This window comes from Rhinopithecus roxellana, chromosome 4 (assembly GCF_007565055.1).
Source record: "Rhinopithecus roxellana isolate Shanxi Qingling chromosome 4, ASM756505v1, whole genome shotgun sequence".
NCBI lineage: Eukaryota > Metazoa > Chordata > Mammalia > Primates > Cercopithecidae > Rhinopithecus > Rhinopithecus roxellana.
This window is the reverse complement of record NC_044552.1, coordinates 163,922,670-163,940,688: the sequence shown is the minus strand read 5'-3', so window position 1 is coordinate 163,940,688 and position 18,019 is coordinate 163,922,670. Positions and strand designations below refer to the sequence as shown.

Genomic DNA, 18,019 nt, shown 5'->3' with positions numbered 1-18,019 from the left:
TTTGTGAGTCGACTCTGAAATAGTTTGCTCTAACGTAATTAGAGTGTGTGCAGTACAAAATATATCTGATTTGGAATCATCAAATTTAGTCCAAATCCCTTCTTGTTGCCAACATCCAGATAACCTTGAACACATTTCTCAACGTCTCTACTTTTAGATTCTTATCCTGTAAAATGGCCACAATTACAGTAATATTTCACAGATTGTATTTGAATTAAAATGAGATAAAGAAAATGAAAACCATGTTGTAAACTGTAAATTTGGTATATATATAAGTTGTTATTAATCGCTACTAAAAAACTCTCTACCCCTACCCCACAACCAAGTGAAATTAATTTTCCTGAGATCATACTGTCATAGAACATATGCAGTCATGGAAATACCATAGATATTGTAAAATTCCATTCAATTCATCCAACCACAAGAATAACCTATCATAACTAGTTTTTATATAGTGCATTTTAATGTGTTTTATGGCACACCTGTGTCTTTGATTCTCACAATTATTCTGTGAGGTGGGTGATATTGTTGCCATTTTGCAAATGTGGAAACTGAGCCATAGAGCAATAAAATGGCTTGCCCAAGGCCACACAGCCAATAAATGGTAGGGCTGCAACAGCCTGAGCCTTCCAAGTCCTAGGTTCTTTCAACTACACTACACTTTTCTTCAAAGTATTCTTGAGTCTGTCCCTTTATAGCAAGAATTTGCCAGAACAAATAGGACGAATGGACTCAAACTATAAGTAGTAGAAAACTACTTTCCTAAACTGAATTTTCCGCTTCTGTTTCTGGAAAGATTTTGATCTTCCTCTGCACCCTGCAGTTGTCAAGGAAAGGATTTTTTATTTGAATTTTAAGTATTTCTGCATAAATAAAGAGAGCCTTCAATAGCTAACATCTCCAGATCTCTCAAAAGAAAGCTAAGGGCTTACTTTGTCTACCAGATCATTATACTTTGTTATACTGTAGAGCACCCATTTTGAACAACAGTTTTGTAAGAAAATATTGCCCGTTCTGTCACTCCTTAATGTTGTTGATTGCTGCTAATGAAAAGAAAAAAAGGTTACCAGATATATTTGACTACTGCAATCACACAAGATAGGGATCTATGGTTTTGGGGACAATGTGATAACCATTGGTGTAGTTAAGGGATCAGGTTTGAACTCAGGATTTATTACCTACGGATTGCTGATCTTGTCTCTCTAATTCTTACAACAATCAATCCAAGACTGAATAATGCTAACATTTAGATCTATCTTGGATTGCAAAGTTTTCTGTTTATGATTTTAAAACAATGTCTTGGCATGAGAACAAAACACCACTCTAGAACTCCCTTGGGCTAAAGAATTTTTTGTGTCTCAGTGCTTCAGGTCTGACTTCACATTATCAGCTTTTATGGCTCTAGATTACAATTCATCCTTACAAATGAAGCAGTTATTTGATCCGTGGCAAGTTACGTGGCTATAAGAAAATCCTGTTGTTATGGTTTTTTTCCCTCTTCAGTTCAGCAAAGAGCAAAAGCAGTAGAGTGCAGAAGTAGCACTCCTGTCTCAAAGCAAGGAAGAGCTTACAAAAACAAAACAAAAAGACCTGGACTGATATACCTTTAAGACCTGGACTGATATACCTTTAAGACCTGGACTGATATACCTTTAAGACCTGGACTGATATACCTTTAAGACCTGGACTGATATACCTTTAAGACCTGGACTGATATACCTTTAAGACCTGGACTGATATACCTTTAAGACCTGGACTGATATACCTTTAAGAAACAGACAAAAGAAGATAAATTGAAGATCACATTCTTCATCTATCAAGCACTATGTCTCGCCCTGCACACCGAAGACCAGAATACCATAAAATAGTAAGATCTTTCTACAAAGAGATTTTTTCTACTTCAGAGAAAATGTTTTCTTGAGTAATTTCTGATTTATTTTAAAAAGTGATGCCATAAGAATTTTTAGTGGAGGAAAGAGAGGGTTCAGCGAGGTGAATCATAAATGACACATCCAGGAATAATTATGATTATCTCCCACATAAAGAATAATCAATTCTTTATACAGACTTTAAGGTCTTCTTTTCTGACTAATTATATCCATATGAGTGTCAATTATTTTTTGCCTCTGACAGAAAATATGAAAATATTAGCAATTTTTTGTATTTCATACTTCAGGAAATAGGAATTTATATATATATGTATGTGTATATAGGTATATATATGTGTGTATATATATAGTTGATTATGTGTAAAACTGAATAGAAATAGGTCATCAAAAAAAGATTGCCTTTAAAAATGTTTCCTAGTCTTATTGTAACTTGGTATGTAATATTATCCTTTCTATATATTCCAGGTTAAGAGTTATTTATAAACCTTACTTTTTTGCAGATTAGTTTTAAATAACATTCTTTAATACCCTCTTAGTTTTAGCCATTCAGAAGCTACAGATACAAAAACTCACTGTTAACTTTAAAATTCTGTTAATTATTTCAGGAGACTGATAGGCATTTGATATAATTAAGTAATTTCAGACTTGGGGTTTAGAATTGTAGTGACTAACTGGCATACTTCAGTTTGAAATGCCTGCGGATACCTCCTCTGGCATTCTGGTATCTTGATTTATTTTCCTGTGGGACTCTCAAGTGCTAAAGATAAATAATACATACTTCATATTATACCAAAATCACTTGATTTTATAACGCAGTTAAAATGTATTTGTAGCCTGATACATTCATAACCTACTGAAATAGTTAATGATGTTCTCTCAGATATTCACATGATTATTTTTATTGTTTTAAAAACTATGAAGATAAACTTATGTTGACCTTTCCTAGTATCTGTGGTATGGATTTGAGACGCAACTGAACAGGCAGTTCAAGGTACAATCCTTGGCCATGAAGCAGAATAGAGAAAGCTGGCCTTTATGGGTACTGAACCAGAAATTCAGCTGGAAATAAAATAGGTTTCAATATATAATAGTGCCCACCCATCAGGGACAGAGAAGAAATTCCATTATTTCAGTTTGGCCTTAATTATAAATGGACACAATGTTGGGACCATGGCATGTAGGTAGGGTATAATTTTGTTTTACTTTTATTGTTTTCAGATTCTTTTGTTTTACTGGTAGTTACAACAATCTCATTCTCTCTCTCTCTCTCTCTTTCCCTCTCTCTCTCTCTCCCTCTTCTTCACCTTTGCTTATCTTTATGCTGTAGCATTAGTACATGGCAGCACTTTGTCTTCTGCTGCGGCTCTTATATGTTGATAATTTACCGACATTTCTTGTGATTTATTATTAGGTTCTTGGAAGAATCCTAAGTCAAACCTAAATTATCTTAAGCTTTAGTTTTCATCTATAATTTACTCTAAAAATGTGACATATTTTGGAGATCTATGAGGAAATATCACTTTCCCCTTTTTTCTCTAAGTAAAAAGAAAAGAAACTCACAAATTTGCTGCTACATTTGGGTTTATCCTGAAGGTCTCCTTGGCAGATCTGGGAGCCATTAGGGATTGTGCAGACTCCTGAGAAGTCTTATCCAATTCTTCCTTCCAACTGAAAACATGGTTGGCATATATTTTAGAAAAACAGAAATTTATGTTAGAAATTAGTATTTTTAAAAAACTGTCCTCCATGAAAATACATTGCAAGTTATCATGTAAGCAAATGCATAGAAGTAGAAGGATGTTCTCATGTTGAGAAATTCATTTTATTTAACAGCTCTCTCTCCCCCACCCCACATCAATGTATCCAAATGTGAATATAATTTGTTTTCAAAAGTGCGAATTGTTGCAATAATAGGAGGAAGGAAAAAACGTACAGATGACCTCTAAGGCTACTTCAAACCAGATTTTGTAAAAAAAAAAAAAAAGAAATACAGTAGTATACTGTCATAACTTGCCTGTAACAAGAAACTACCCCTTTTTTCTCCAGAATAAAGATCTCTTTGTCCTTACCTATGGAGCTCTGGTTGCCCAGCTGTGTAAGGATTATGAGAAAGATGAAGATGTGAACCAATATTTAGATAAAATGTAAGTGTAAGTCCTTCATTCTTATTGAATGTCTGTTGTTTCTTACATCACCTGCATTCTTGCTGCCTCTGATGACTTCCCTTGCTTCATTTCAGCAGCGGTTCTTCTATCTCAATTAATCACATCTGAAAGCTGAACATAATTTCTTACAAGTGCCATTTGGTTTGATAGAATAAAGTAATATTTTTCCTACAAATATCAAGTGTGGGATGTTTTCTCTTCAGTTAGAAATCATTTCTTAAGTGACTTAAGAGTTGCTTATAAGCAAAATATGTGGTAAAATTGAAATTGTTCTATTAACAACATGACGGAACAACAAATTTTATTCTTTTCAGAAGTCTTTTGTTCTAACACAACTCCTTCCAATATAAATATATGCTTACACAAGCACAGACCATCTATTGAAAGATATGCAAGAAACTCATAATGGCAGTTTCCTAAGGGGAAGATGGAGAAAATGGGAATTATGAATTAAAGGGAGAGTTTATTTTGTTTGAGATAGCATTTTTATTGTTTGAATGTTTTTTAATCCTTACTATGCTTTTCTTAAAAAACACATTAGGTAGAAAAACTCACTTCTTCCTTTTTAAATGAGACCCATTCTCTTTGTCTTTATTACTGGAGATTCCTCCTGCACAAATTCTACCTTTTGATTTTCTCTGAATAACTATGTGATCATCAGATGATTGCCAAACAATAAAACATCTGTCAATGGTTTTTGAACTTCTTAATTATAAACTCTGAAGAGGACTCTAACAGAGGAAAGACTGGAAAATGTGTACTGGTTAGAAGATTTATCTAGGCAGATTGAAGGGGAAATTTAGCCTAACATTTTAGAGCTTTTTAAAAGGGTTCATTGCACTTTCAGTTGAAATACAGAAAAAGACAACATAAAGATTGAAAATCTTTTTTCAAAACTCTCATTTTTCTTCTTTCTGTATGCATATTATTTTTCTTTTTAAAAAGTTCTAATTTATTTTGTACACATGCCTTTTTTTTTTTTTTTTTTTTTTTTTTTTTTTTTTTTTGGCATTTCTACTTAATTAGTCAAGGGCATTCACAAAGAAGAGAACTGCCCAACTGTCCACCTATAGATTTCTCGGTCACTTCGTTAGCTGAACTGTCTATAGCTGTGAGGAATGTTAAAGTTATTTTACACTAAGGTCACACTTAAACATCTGACATAGCATTTCCAGAAATTACTTCATTTTATTTGACTTATGTTAAACTTGCATTGTTTTGTGAAAAAGCTGTGAATAATAAAAAAGCTCACTTATTTGACTAAAAAAATACCTTTGGTTAGCTAATTGAGTATGCATTTAACAAACATGAATGAAATATTAAATAATAAATTTTTGAGAAGCTGCAGAAAGATCTTTCCTTAAGAAAAAAATTCACATTTAGATTTATAGCTTCTGCTGAGAGCCTCTTACATTTTTAATTTATAAAATATCTACTTTGCAGAAACATACCCTTTGACCAAAGCAATATGTGTAGATATAGTACAGCTCATAACGTTTTGGCTTCTGACCACTGTTCCCAGTTGCTGAGCTGTGGATATGCAAAGTGATAATTAGAAAACACTGGAAATATTTTTTAATCCGGATACAACTAGTTCTGTAAAGTAGACATGTTGATTGTTAAAAGTCTTTGCAGTGTGAGCTTCTTGGCTGAAATTATAAACCATTTTTCTCTAAAGTCAAGGAAGCTAAACTGAATATTTCTATCCAATCAGAAATATAAATAGGATATCTCACAAGATTCATTGAATTCATAAGCACTCTCACATCAAATCTGTCTCCCTCCAACCACCTAGTCACCAAATATTTCATCTCTTTTTAGAGCCTCTGGAGTAATCATTGCCTCTGAACACTGTGGTGTCTCATTGGGTGTTTTGTGGCTCCACTGGAAATCGTTTCACTTGTCTATGTACATGTGGCTGTAAAATTAAAAGACCAATTTTGTGATAGAGGTTTGGCAAAAATAGCATTCCATTTGATTTCCACCTTGAAGGTCACATTTGCTCAGCTAGATTGCAAGTTCTTATAAGACAGAGACTTTGACCTTTCTTTGTATCCTTTTGGGAATTTTAGTCGTTTCTCAGTTTATCTTATTGAAAGTGTGTGCTCAGCCACCTTAGTTACATATTCAGTGTGTGTATAATAACATCTCAATCGCAGGTTCTCAAAATTGTACTTCAGGCACTACTAGAGCTATTTTCTTGGGGTGGGGATAATACAATACCTTCCCCCAAGTCCCATAGTTTGTTTCCCTGGAATGAAAAACGAGATTTTTTTTCTTAGTAAACTTCAGAGTCTGAAGTTGCCGAAACTGTCACTGACAATAAAAATTTTTTCTGCTCCTTTCTTCCCCTCCTTCCAGAGCTCATCCTGGAAATGCCTGCCCTTCTACCCTGATAACAATGCTAAGAGAAGAGCGAGCATCCGGGTATCACACATGTAGCAGACACTTTAGCTAGACTCTCATTTGATATCCATCATAGCTAATGATGAGAAAATTAGTTGCCACTGAGAAACACTAGGCTACAGACACCAGCCTTCCTTAATTTTAATTTACATTGTCAAGTTTGGGCCAGTCTTGATTCTAGGCAGACTATTCTGCTTGTAGGAGAACAGTTAATATTTCCTCGGTGTGTTACTCTCTGCTTCTGTGGTCTGTGGGACGAATAAGAAGCCCATGGCCAAAAGCCATTTGACTCATCATATTTGGTTTGATTTGTGATTCTCTTGCACAAGTGCTAAACACACAAATCCCTTCTTAAAAACTGATAGACTTCACTAATTTCTTAGAATTTTCAGACTACACTCTTCATCCACAGGGGTTACGGCATTGGAACACGGCTTGTAGAAGACTTTCTGGCTCGATCCTGTGTGGGAAGATGCCATAGTTATTCAGAAATTACAGACATAATTGCCCAGGTAACTATGTTTTTAGCTCTGTCGATATGTCTTGAAAATCTCTGATTATTTTAAGTTTGGTGGTTTTTCTGCTCAGATTGGACAGGTTCCATCTGCATTCATTGTTAGGTGCTGAGAAAGGAGATTCTAATTGAAAAGCATTTTATTTCAGCACAGAGATAAAGCTACTGTGAACTGAAAGATGCATTTAAGCAACTATAGATTTTCCTGACTACAGGAGTGTGTAGAGCGTATGTCTTCTAGTGGGAAAAGCATTTTCCGAAGGTAAACAAAAGGGGAGTGCAATAGGGCAACCTTACAACATGCATGCCCCAAACCAGTTTCTTTATGATCATTTTCAGCACATGGAGGGAGACGGTTTTTGGTAGTATCAGAGAATATTGTTTAGTCATTCCCAGAGTATTTTCCCAAGAGAAAAATAGAACTTCCTGTAAATATATTTGTTCTAAGAACTTTCACAGCCCTGATATATAGAAGAGAACTAGGAATTATCCAGGATTAGCTCACTGTTATTAGAAATTCAACTGGAAAATGCATCTTCAGCCAGCATTTAAAAAATCTTGGCCCGGCCGGGCGCGGTGGCTCAAGCCTGTAATCCCAGCACTTTGGGAGGCCGAGACGGGTGGATCACGAGGTCAGGAGTTCGAGACCATCCTGGCTAACATGGTGAAACCCCGTCTCTACTAAAAATACAAAAAACTAGCCGGGCGAGGTGGCGGGCGCCTGTAGTCCCAGCTACTCAGGAGGCTGAGGCAGGAGAATGGCGTAAACCCGGGAGGCGGAGCTTGCAGTGAGCTGAGATCCCGCCACTGCACTCCAGCCTGGGCAACAGAGCGAGACTTCGTCTCAAAAAAAAAAAAAAAAAAAAAAAATCTTGGCCTATGGTTATTAATGTAGTGTTGTTAATTTGTGCATGAATGGCTGTCATTCTATACCATCATGCTTTCTGAGCCTAAATGCAGTTTTACATACTCTTTGTCTTTCATTGTCACAGTAACCCTCTGAAGTAGGCAGAACTGGAGTTACTATCCCCATTTTCCAGATAGGAAAATTAAGTTCCAGAAATAATATGATGAACAGTAAATCATAGTATATGTGGGAAAAAATTCTACATTAAAAAATACAATCCAAATGAAAGATTTTTCCATTTACTGATGTTATTACTTGTATTATTTCATGGCTAGTGAATAATGCAGTCGAAACTGTTATCCGAGTATCTTCCAACGTTAGCACAGTGAGTTTATCACACCACTAACCAGGTTGGGGAAAAAAGTCCCTTTCTATATTGTCAGAATATAAGTAAGATCCCAAAACAGTAGTTTGAAAAATAAAATAAAACATTTTTTAATGAAACTAATTATATGGGCAATACTACAAGAATAACAGCTGTTGTTGTTGTTGTTTTTTTTTTTTTTTTTTTTTTTTTGAAACGGAGTCTCGCTCTGTCGCCCGGGCTGGAGTGCAGTGGCCGGTTCTCAGCTCACTGCAAGCTCCGCCTCCCGGGTTTATGCCATTCTCCTGCCTCAGCCTCCGAGTAGCTGGGACTACAGGCGCCCGCCACCTCGCCCGGCTAGTTTTTTGTATTTTTTAGTAGAGACGGGGTTTCACCGTGTTAGCCAGGATGGTCTCGATCTCCTGACCTCGTGATCCGCCCATCTCGGCCTCCCAAAGTGCTGGGATTACAGGCTTGAGCCACCGCGCCCGGCCTAAGAATAACAGCTGTTTTAATGGAAAGTAAATACTTGTAATATATAAATGTAGATGGTTGTTTTTTGTTGCATTTCTAGTTGGTAGCCCTCTAGGCTCTTTGATTAGTAAGACATAGTCTTTCTATAATGAGGACAATTAGATTGCTTTGAGAATGACTCCCTCTTGATCTTTGCCAAAATTCATCCCATTAGCTTAGTGTGGGCAAACCACTTGAGCTCAGGAGATCAAGACCAGCCTGGCCAACATGGTGAAATCCCATCTCTACAAAAAGATACAAAAATTAGCTGGGCGTGGTGGCACAGCTGTAGTCCTAACAACTCAGGAAGCTGAGGGGTGGATGACTTGAGGCTGGGAGGTGAAGGTTACAGTGAGTCGAGATCATTCAACTGCACTCCAGCGTGGGTGACAGAGTGAGGCCCTGTTTCAAAAAAAAAAAAAAGAAAGAAAGAAAAATTTAAGACTTTGTCTTGCAAATTCATAAGGCGGTAGAACATTGACCAATAATCTGAAAACTTATAGAACGTGGACAATAAAACCTGACTCATGTGTTTAAGGTTAAGGTTATTTGTTAGGCTTTGAACATTTGAAGAAAATAATTTCAAGGGCAATTTGGAGACTTCATTCTAAAGATATGTTAGCACAACTAGCCAAAATTTTTATTCCTCTAGATATGTTTGTATATGTATGGTACACATCTTTTTCCATTTATTAATGTATTCACTTATTTATTTAAGAAGATGATTAACAGAACAAAAAAAAATCTGTTGAAAAAAGAGGAGTAACCAACTGGAAGTAGAGGCATACACAACCTCATTGCTGAGAATCTGGAATTACATTCTGTCACACGATGTAGGGTCAGAGATCATCTGAAATATGCTCAATACTGTAAATGCCCTTGGCCCAGAGAATATTGGCTGATCCAGTTAGAATAGTGCAGTGTAATGGGAGGATTCTCTGGTTCTTTCTTACTGTCTATTCTTGGCGCTGAGGGCACCATCCAAATCACTGCAAAGCTTCTGAAGGAACTCAGAAGAGATAATTCCACATATTCACTTTAATTAGAGGAACATAAAGGAACAAGGCTTCTCTAGTAGAAAATAAAAACGATAACTTTTAAAAATTAGTGTCATTAAGTTCAAAATAGCTGCTAACAAATATCGCATATAAATCCTTCCCAGAGGTGTCTAGGAAGTCTCATGTAAAACTTTCTTGTTACCTGTGGTCCTCAATCAGGATGTTTCTCTATTAGCCACAGGAAAATTACAGAGCTGAAAGTCAAATTAAATATGCCAATAGGAAGTACATGTTTATGTGGGGCGTAATGTAGGCCTTCTTACCGGGTAGATACTCAATAAAAATTAGTTGAAAGAAAAGAAAAGATGAAGGGAAGAGGGGAAGAAGGAGGAAGAAGGAATCAAAGCAGTCTTTTGTTCAGGCCCCTTGGGAAGTTGCTTTTCTTCTGCAAGAGGTAGCCTGGGAATGCTCCTCACCTTGCCCAACACATTCAAGGGCTCCTCAAGTCCCTTCCTGGAGGAACTCCTCGCTTTACCTGACAATGAAGTCTTCAATACGTGGAAATAGAACAAGAGTTCTTTCAATGCTCCAGATTAAAAAAGAAAAGATTGAAGAGGAATCGAGTAAGAAATGTTCTATGGAGAGCATAAGAAAGAAAATGAATTCGTATCTCAGCAAGAAGAGACCCATGAAAAAAATCCACAATGTTCCCCATTTAGAAATTATATTCAAAAATCATATTCTGTCTTTAAAAGAGTAAAGAAGCTTCTAATGAAATTTGACCTCCTAATGGTACACAATTTTTACCAAGTTAGAAACAAGTCTGTTTGATTCTCCCCTATTAGAAACATGCACAACATCTGCTTTCCAAATATCCCTTCTCTAAGCTTTTCATGTCTTTATCAACCATTCTGATGAATTCCTTCCTGTGTCTTCTGTCCTCAGTGAACATGAAAAAGATCCACTTCCACTGCTATGCAAGATTCTTTCTTGTCAACGAGGAGAATATTCATCACCTTCACCCTTCTCTAGTGTAGGACAGTTGTCCCTGCTCTTTGCACCTTCCTTCAAAGGCCTGATGTCCTTCCTCTTAATCATTTTTACCTCTCCAGCAAAATGTTCCTTTACTTGTAGCAATAATGTCACCCATTTAAGGAGCATTTTGACAAAGATAAAAGGTCAGACTTTAGTTATGGACCTGCCCACTGAGGCTTTGTTAATAATTAGCAGCTTTCATTCAAACGTCGGGCCTGTTGGCAGCATTATCTCATTAATCCTTGTAAACTCTCCTCAGAGAAGGCAGATGTCAAATGATACAGTCAGTTTTACGGAGAACTAGGCCAAGTTCAGAAGAAGTTTACTGTAGTCATATGCTGCTCCCAGAACATGGCAGAGTCAGGAATAGAACCTGATGGCTGTAAAATTTGTTTGGCTGCCCTCTCAGACCACACACTTCTACCGAACACCATTATCATCCTTCTCAAGTACTGAGCGGCTAGAGACCGTGGCAGCCAGTAGAACTCATGATCTCTGTCCTGTCTCCAGGGAAGGAAAGAGAGAGAAGGAATGCATTTAAAGAGAATTGACTAGATGAAGAAACCTATGCCCAGACAGGAGAAGTGATCCCTGCCTCTGAGTTAGTAAAAAGACTGCATGTAGGAACAGGTTTCCTGAACTTACCCTGCACTCTGCACGCCTCTGCCTTTGCGAGGGAAGGACTGTGTAACTTCAGGTGTTCATAACATTCCTCTCTCTTGTTTTCCTCACTCGTTTTTTTCTTCAAAGAGGAGGTCGGTCTGTCATTAGGCCTCTGACGATGCCTTTTAACATGTAGTAGACCTTTAGTTGCGCCATCTAGTGGTCTGAAAAGAAATCCCATGACAAGGGCCAAATCATTGAAGGCAAAAACCTTTAGTTGGCCTTGCATTTTATATAAAAAGAAGATGCCAAGCTAAATATAAAGTCTAGTTCCTACAACATTAAAATGCATCCATTTTTAAAACAGAATTTTATCGTATACAACAACTTTTTGTGGTGGTTACTTCAAAGTATAACTACAAATATTAAATAAGACTAATTTATTTTGAAAATTAATAAGTCAGCAGCATTATAACACGATATTGAAAAACGCATTGATATTTTCTTTATAAAATTTCAAAGTAGCTCCTACCTATTGCCTGTATTTCCCTTATAAGAACGTTGTGAAATAAAAAGAACATCTATCATCTGTCATTAGCCCCATTTTACTGATAGTATGATTGAGACTTATGTGCTATTACCACGGACACGGTAAGAAAACCCAGCTTAGAATTTAATTCTTCTGACCTTATTCTAGTGTTTTCTCCACGAACTAATTGTTTAAAATGTATCTTTAAAGATTTTTTTCTACTATGATAATTGTTCTGAGAAAAATTTTGTAGTTGGTCTAAATGAAAATGTGTAATATGCAGTGGAATTACCATAGCTGATTTTAGTTGTAGTAATGAAATATTAGATAATTTAACTTACTTACACACCTGTATGTTTTTCTGTTTATTATAAGGGAAAGCAGAAAGTGCAATTGCACCTATCTCTGGTCAAAGAACCAAAAACCTCCTTAGTTATACAAAATACATTTTAGGGTTTCCAAACACATTTATGATAAAATAGTTTTGTTATTAGAAGAAGCTAATTAGAGATAAACTTGACTGGATTAAGAAAATGTGGCACATATACACCATGGAATACTATGCAGCCATAAAAAAGGATGAGTTTGCGTTCTTTGTAGGGACATGGATGCAGCTGGAAACCATCATTCTTAGCAAACTATCACAAGAACAGAAAACCAAACACCGCATGTTCTCACTCATAGGTGGGAACTGAACAACGACATCACTTGGACTCGGGAAGGGGAACATCACACACTGGGGCCTATCATGAGGAGGGGGGAGGGGGGAGGGATTGCATTGGGAGTTATACCTGATATAAATGACGAATTGATGGGTACTGACGAGTTGATGGGTGCAGCACACCAACATGGCACAAGTATACATATGTAACAAACCTGCACGTTATGCACATGTACCCTAGAACTTAAAGTATAATAATAAAAAAAAAACTTGATCATTTAAATCAAGATGATTACAAAGGCTAGGTTTGACACTAACTATAATCATGTTGCCTTTTGAAAGTAATTTGGACACTAGGAGCTGCGATCCTCATCAGTAGATGAGCACTGGCCTAACCATGTCCAATGTAGTGGAGATTAAAAAGGAAGAGTCCACATCCTGCTGATTTACATTCCCACTGTGTGACTCTGAGCAAGTTGCTTAGGCTGTCCAAAATTCGGTTTCCATATTTGTCAGAAGAGACTTCTTTCAGCTGTCATTCTCCTTAATTTCGGGTATTACTTTCACTAGCTACCATCTGCACATTGAATTATAATCATAAATAGCTGAGTGTGGTGAATGTAGCTTCCAAAGCCTCCTGCAAAGCATCTATACCTTCCAGTTACTGACAGTGTTTATAACTGCTTGGCTTTGCACAAATTATGTTTGTCAAAGTTGGGGAAGCTTTTTGCTCTCAGGTCCATGTCAATATGATGATTACTCTGAGGGACATGGGGGAATTTATCACTTTTCAGTGTAAATGTCACATTGCTTTGTTTTCACTGTAAAGAGGGGATTTTTAAACACAGCATAAAAAGACTTAAAAAACTTGAAACCCTGATTTTTAGGTTAAAAAAATCAGCATCTAATATACTGTGCTTGTTGGAAATTCTGGAAAGCAAAAGAAGAGATCTTTTCCTTTTATAGTATAAATTGAAATTTTACCTTAATTAAATAATGTAAGCAATGATTTTGGGGGATAAGTAATAAAAAAAAATCAAGGAAATGGTCATAGGAAGCAATATGAATGAGGGTGCCTAAAACATGGAAGTAAATCTAAGTGGTGAATTTTGTAAGCGTAAACTCTAGGGCAAAAGATTTAAGCACATAATCCAGAGAGAAAACAAAATAGCAGAGGGAATTTTTTTCCCAGTGGATGAATCATTTTTATTTCAATAAAATGGTCCATTTGAGATTAGAGTTGAGTGTATGCAGAAAAATTTCAGCAAATCGTGCTAGTCATACTGTTTTTTTCTGCTTCTGATCTGAATGCACAAGACTGCTGTGACTGAATCTATGGGACGAATGAAAACATTTCAAGCCAAAACTCCTGAGCCACTTTAGAATGGAGACAGCACGAGGGCTATGATTTCCAATCTCCAATACAGATTTGTGCTCAGAAGCACTGATTTGACACTTCAACAAGGATATCCAAATCTGATTTTATTAGACATTTTCAGAGGGGAGTCCCACAGCTTGGAAGGTGAGCCAGAGAGGGTTCAGTCAGGAGACGGGAAGCACACAATTGTTTCAAAATGAAAGGTTGAGTAGAAAACATTATGAGCTATTTATAGGGGATTAGTTACTGAGAAAGCGGGAAAAAAACCACACTATAGAATTTAGGGGTGAGAATGAGCACCCAAAGGAGGAATCATTTTTAGACAGAGTTCCACTTCTTAAGCAGGAGCAAGCCAATAAAAGGCACGCTAGAGACAGAAGAAAAGCCCCTTCTTCCTGCAGTGTCCCTGCAACACCTTCTTCTGGCCAAGCAGAAATGTCTGCATGATGGAGCGCTAGCATTACAAGCAGGGCAGTGAACAACAGTAGGTTTTAAGCTGAGAAGCAATAATCTGACAACCAGCACAGAAGGCATGAGCCATCCTGATTGTTACTTACATTTCTATGGCCATCTTAAATTTTGGTGACCTCATGTTTGACCCTATTCCACCTGCTCTCCCACACTGGAATGAATTTGGCCGTTCAGTGCAACTCTAGCTGTCTGGTGGAAGGAAGAGATGGCAAAGGAAGCCACCTGCTTTTATTGCTAGAGTGGTGTCAACTTTCTGCCACTGAAGACACAAAATAGGTTGAAGAGCACAATTTTCAGTGTGCAAACTTTTCTTCTGAAATAAAGACTTTTTGTTAAATACTGTGAAATTTGTTCAATACAACCACTACCTCTTTTTTCCTATAAATTTCTTCAACTTCTACAACCATATCTATGTTCCCTTTCTCAATCCCTCCAATGACTATAAATCTACTGTCTCTATTTGATTACTGTTGGAAGTGCTGTTAAATGACACTGTGGTCAAGAACTCCGGAATATCACCTGCCAATAATTTGTACTTTCTTCCCTGGAAGCCCAAGGTGGTGATATGCAAGGATAAATGGCAGACTGGCCCTTGAGCTACCACCCAGTGAAAGATGTAGCTGGGGGCTTAGACTTAAAGCCTGCCAGTGGGTCTCATAGGCTTTAAATTAACCAGGTTCACTTTCTGGAATGTTCATTAGATCTTTCTGTGCCAAAGGTAGATAATTAGTTTGCATTACGTGAGGCAAGAGTTGTAGTGTTAAGTAAGCAAAAATGACAGAGCAACCTTGCACAGGTAAGGGAACCCATGATTAACCTTACTTAAACCATCTTTATTATGAAAGCAGAGCAATGTAAGTCTGCATTTTAGTTTAATGTTTTAATCAGTTTGTGAAATTCAATTTTATCGTGTTTTGTGCCTGTTGATCTTCCAACGATTTGCTGTTGACCAGCTTATTTTGTACATAGTTCCAGTCTCCATCTAAAGAAAGCAAAGATGTTTCACAAAAATGGAAGTAATACAGTTTCCCAAAGTTATGATAATACTAGTAAACTTTTAAAATTTGATTATTGTATTAACCAGTGAAGTTATCTTTCATTTACAATTTCATTTCCCCATCAGATCTGTAAGTTTTTCCAAAGGAGGGATCATTTATAGCATTCTAGGGATTTGGTTCACCAGGTAAATCCACACCTGTTGACATTTATTAAATATTGTTGAAGTGAACTTAGAAAATATTTGAAGAACTTTTCACTCATCTACACTCTGTTGCTCCTCCTAGTCTGTCCAGAAGAGGGCAGTGGTCCACATTTGTCTCTAAATGAAAGACTCCTACTCTGTCTGCTCGATACTAACACCACATGCAGAAGCTGCCCTCTTATTTCAAGCAATATTCATTACACTCAAAATTAGCACTCTAAAAGTACCTGGTTGTTCACAATAATAAATCCACGACAACAAGATTTAAACTGCGATAGGATCCTGAACAGGAAAATAACTGATTCTTATTAAATAATGATAGTGAACTCAACTTGATAATTTTATTGAAACATTTGTTTTTTCTAATATTGTTTATAATATTGTATTTTAAAATTAAATATAAATCAAATATAAATTGTAATTGTATTAAATTATATATTTATTATTGTTTTTCCATTTATTATATTATTTATTATATGAGTGTAGTATGTTTTATTATTTATTATATGAGTGTAGTATGTTTCAGAAGAGAGATATTCATTCTGCTACTCTGAGGTCAATTGTGATTTCAAATGCAGATATTAAGTAGGTAATCAAATAATTACATAGTGCACTTCATATTATTATGGAAAATGCTTGAAAATTATCCTAAAATTCATCATGAAGCCAAATTGTTTTAGGTAGACTCCTTTAGGTTACCAGCGTTTGGTTTATGTCAGATCTTTAGGGTTTATTGTAGAGATATTCTGGGACACAATAATCAGACCCCATGAAAGAACAAAAATTGGAAAATCCTTCCAGTTTTAGTCTATCTTGAACCCTCAGCAGCAAGCCTTTGTGGTTCTCTACTTCAGTCCTGTGCCATTTTCGTGACTCAAACCTTCTCTGCTTGTTCTGCTCTTATAATTACCTAATAATATCTTTCCATTTTTCGTTTCCTTCTCTCCACCTCATTGCTTCTGGTGTTTCACAGCTTTGTTGCCTCATGGCTTCTGCTTACTCTTTTTTTCTCTGGGTGTCATTTGCATTCTGCGCAATCACCCAAACTGTGACTTTCTCTATGTGTTTCATATTTCAAGTCCCCAAAAGAGAGTCTTTAACCTGTCCAGCCAATCACTAGCCCTGTGTTAGGTAGAGTTTCATGCTAGCTCACTTCCAGGGCCTTAGCCAAACTGTGAACTGACTGTCCAGGCTCAAAATGCCCACCCTAATCCATGTGGCCAGAATGGCAGGATAATTAGAACCTGGCAATCACAGGGAGCCCCTCAGGAAGGGAATCTGGGTATGAAAAACATTCCAAGATTTTCCAAAACAGGACAAAGTAATTGATAAATATCTTGTTCTTCTTGTCCAGGAAATTAATAACAGATATATATGTGTGTGTGTGTATATATATATATATGTGTATATATATATATATATATATATATATGAGTCTCACTTTATCTATGAATCTTCTGCTCACAGTATTTATCTTACTGATGCTGGTATTTGTTTTTCTTTGTTTCAGAGCTAGAATTTGGGGCAAATAACTAGTGTTGCAGACTCCATTTAGTATGCTAACTATAAGGTATTGAAGTAGAAATAACTGTCTTTGTTATACATTTGCAGATAATAACAAAGAAAGCAAACACTTCAGAATAAAATGCCTCTGCATTTGGAAGCAGTCAAGTGAAACCACATTGTTAATGCAAAGTAAATATTTTAGACCATTAGCAAGAGTGGGGCTAACGTTACTCAGAACAGTGAGCTCAGAAGAACGCTTTGGTAGAAGGGAGATAACCAAATTCTCCTAAGAAAAATGATGTTGTGCTACAATAGATAGTATTAGGTTTCCCTTTGAACTTCTTATAAAGGAATGAATTACAAAAGTTTGCTCTGGCCATCTAATCCTGTGGGGCTTTTTCTTTTGTTACTCTTTTTTCTAAGTCTTTTTCAGTCATTTCTCTTGACATTCTGTGTATTTTCTTTTTTCAAAGAACGTTACGAGAGATAATCTGATTTTTAATGTGAATAGGAAAAGTGCCCAGATAAAATGAACTTAAACCAGGGCATTCAAGTCAGAGACAGCAACATATCTTAGGCTGTTTTTACCTTTCTCTTAAAAAAGGGGTGGGAGGGGGAGGAGTCCTTTATGCTTCTGTATTTTACTTACTTTGCTTTCTTTTTTTTCTGGTTATATTTGGCTTCCTTAATTTTCTAAATAACAAGTATCTTAAAAACAAATACTTCTCTAAAAGTTACCATATTTCACAATTCTGGGTCTAAGTCTAAATGTAACACACCCAGTACAATGCACAACACTTGAATTTTGCTGCCATCATAATGCTGTGCACAAAATGGGGAGGCATTTTTTTCCTGTCCTCTGAATGTTCTTTCTTTTACTAGGATGAATATTTAAACCTCAGTTTTAGAGTTGCTTTCCATTCCTCAACACTCCTTCTC

General features: G+C 36.4%; 2 protein-coding genes across 4 annotated transcripts in view; one reads left to right on the top strand and one right to left on the bottom strand.

Moving 5' to 3' along the window:
* Positions 1–18,019, bottom strand: part of CALHM4 (calcium homeostasis modulator family member 4) — a 33,201-nt gene that overhangs the window by 14,312 nt on the left and 870 nt on the right. For all 3 annotated transcript variants that reach the window (XM_010373221.2, XM_010373222.2, XM_010373223.2), the window contains exon 2: positions 3,450–3,557. In XM_010373221.2, coding sequence (XP_010371523.1) covers positions 3,450–3,508 — 59 coding nt within the window. In that variant the 5' untranslated portion in view covers positions 3,509–3,557. The remainder of the gene's footprint in view (positions 1–3,449; positions 3,558–18,019) is intronic.
* The window catches only part of TRAPPC3L (trafficking protein particle complex 3 like), a 49,335-nt gene continuing 33,141 nt past the window's right edge, over positions 1,826–18,019 (top strand). Inside the window, exons 1-3 of the mRNA XM_010373225.1 lie at positions 1,826–1,867; positions 3,936–4,033; positions 6,873–6,972. Of these exons, the coding sequence (XP_010371527.1) occupies positions 1,826–1,867; positions 3,936–4,033; positions 6,873–6,972 (240 nt within the window). The remainder of the gene's footprint in view (positions 1,868–3,935; positions 4,034–6,872; positions 6,973–18,019) is intronic.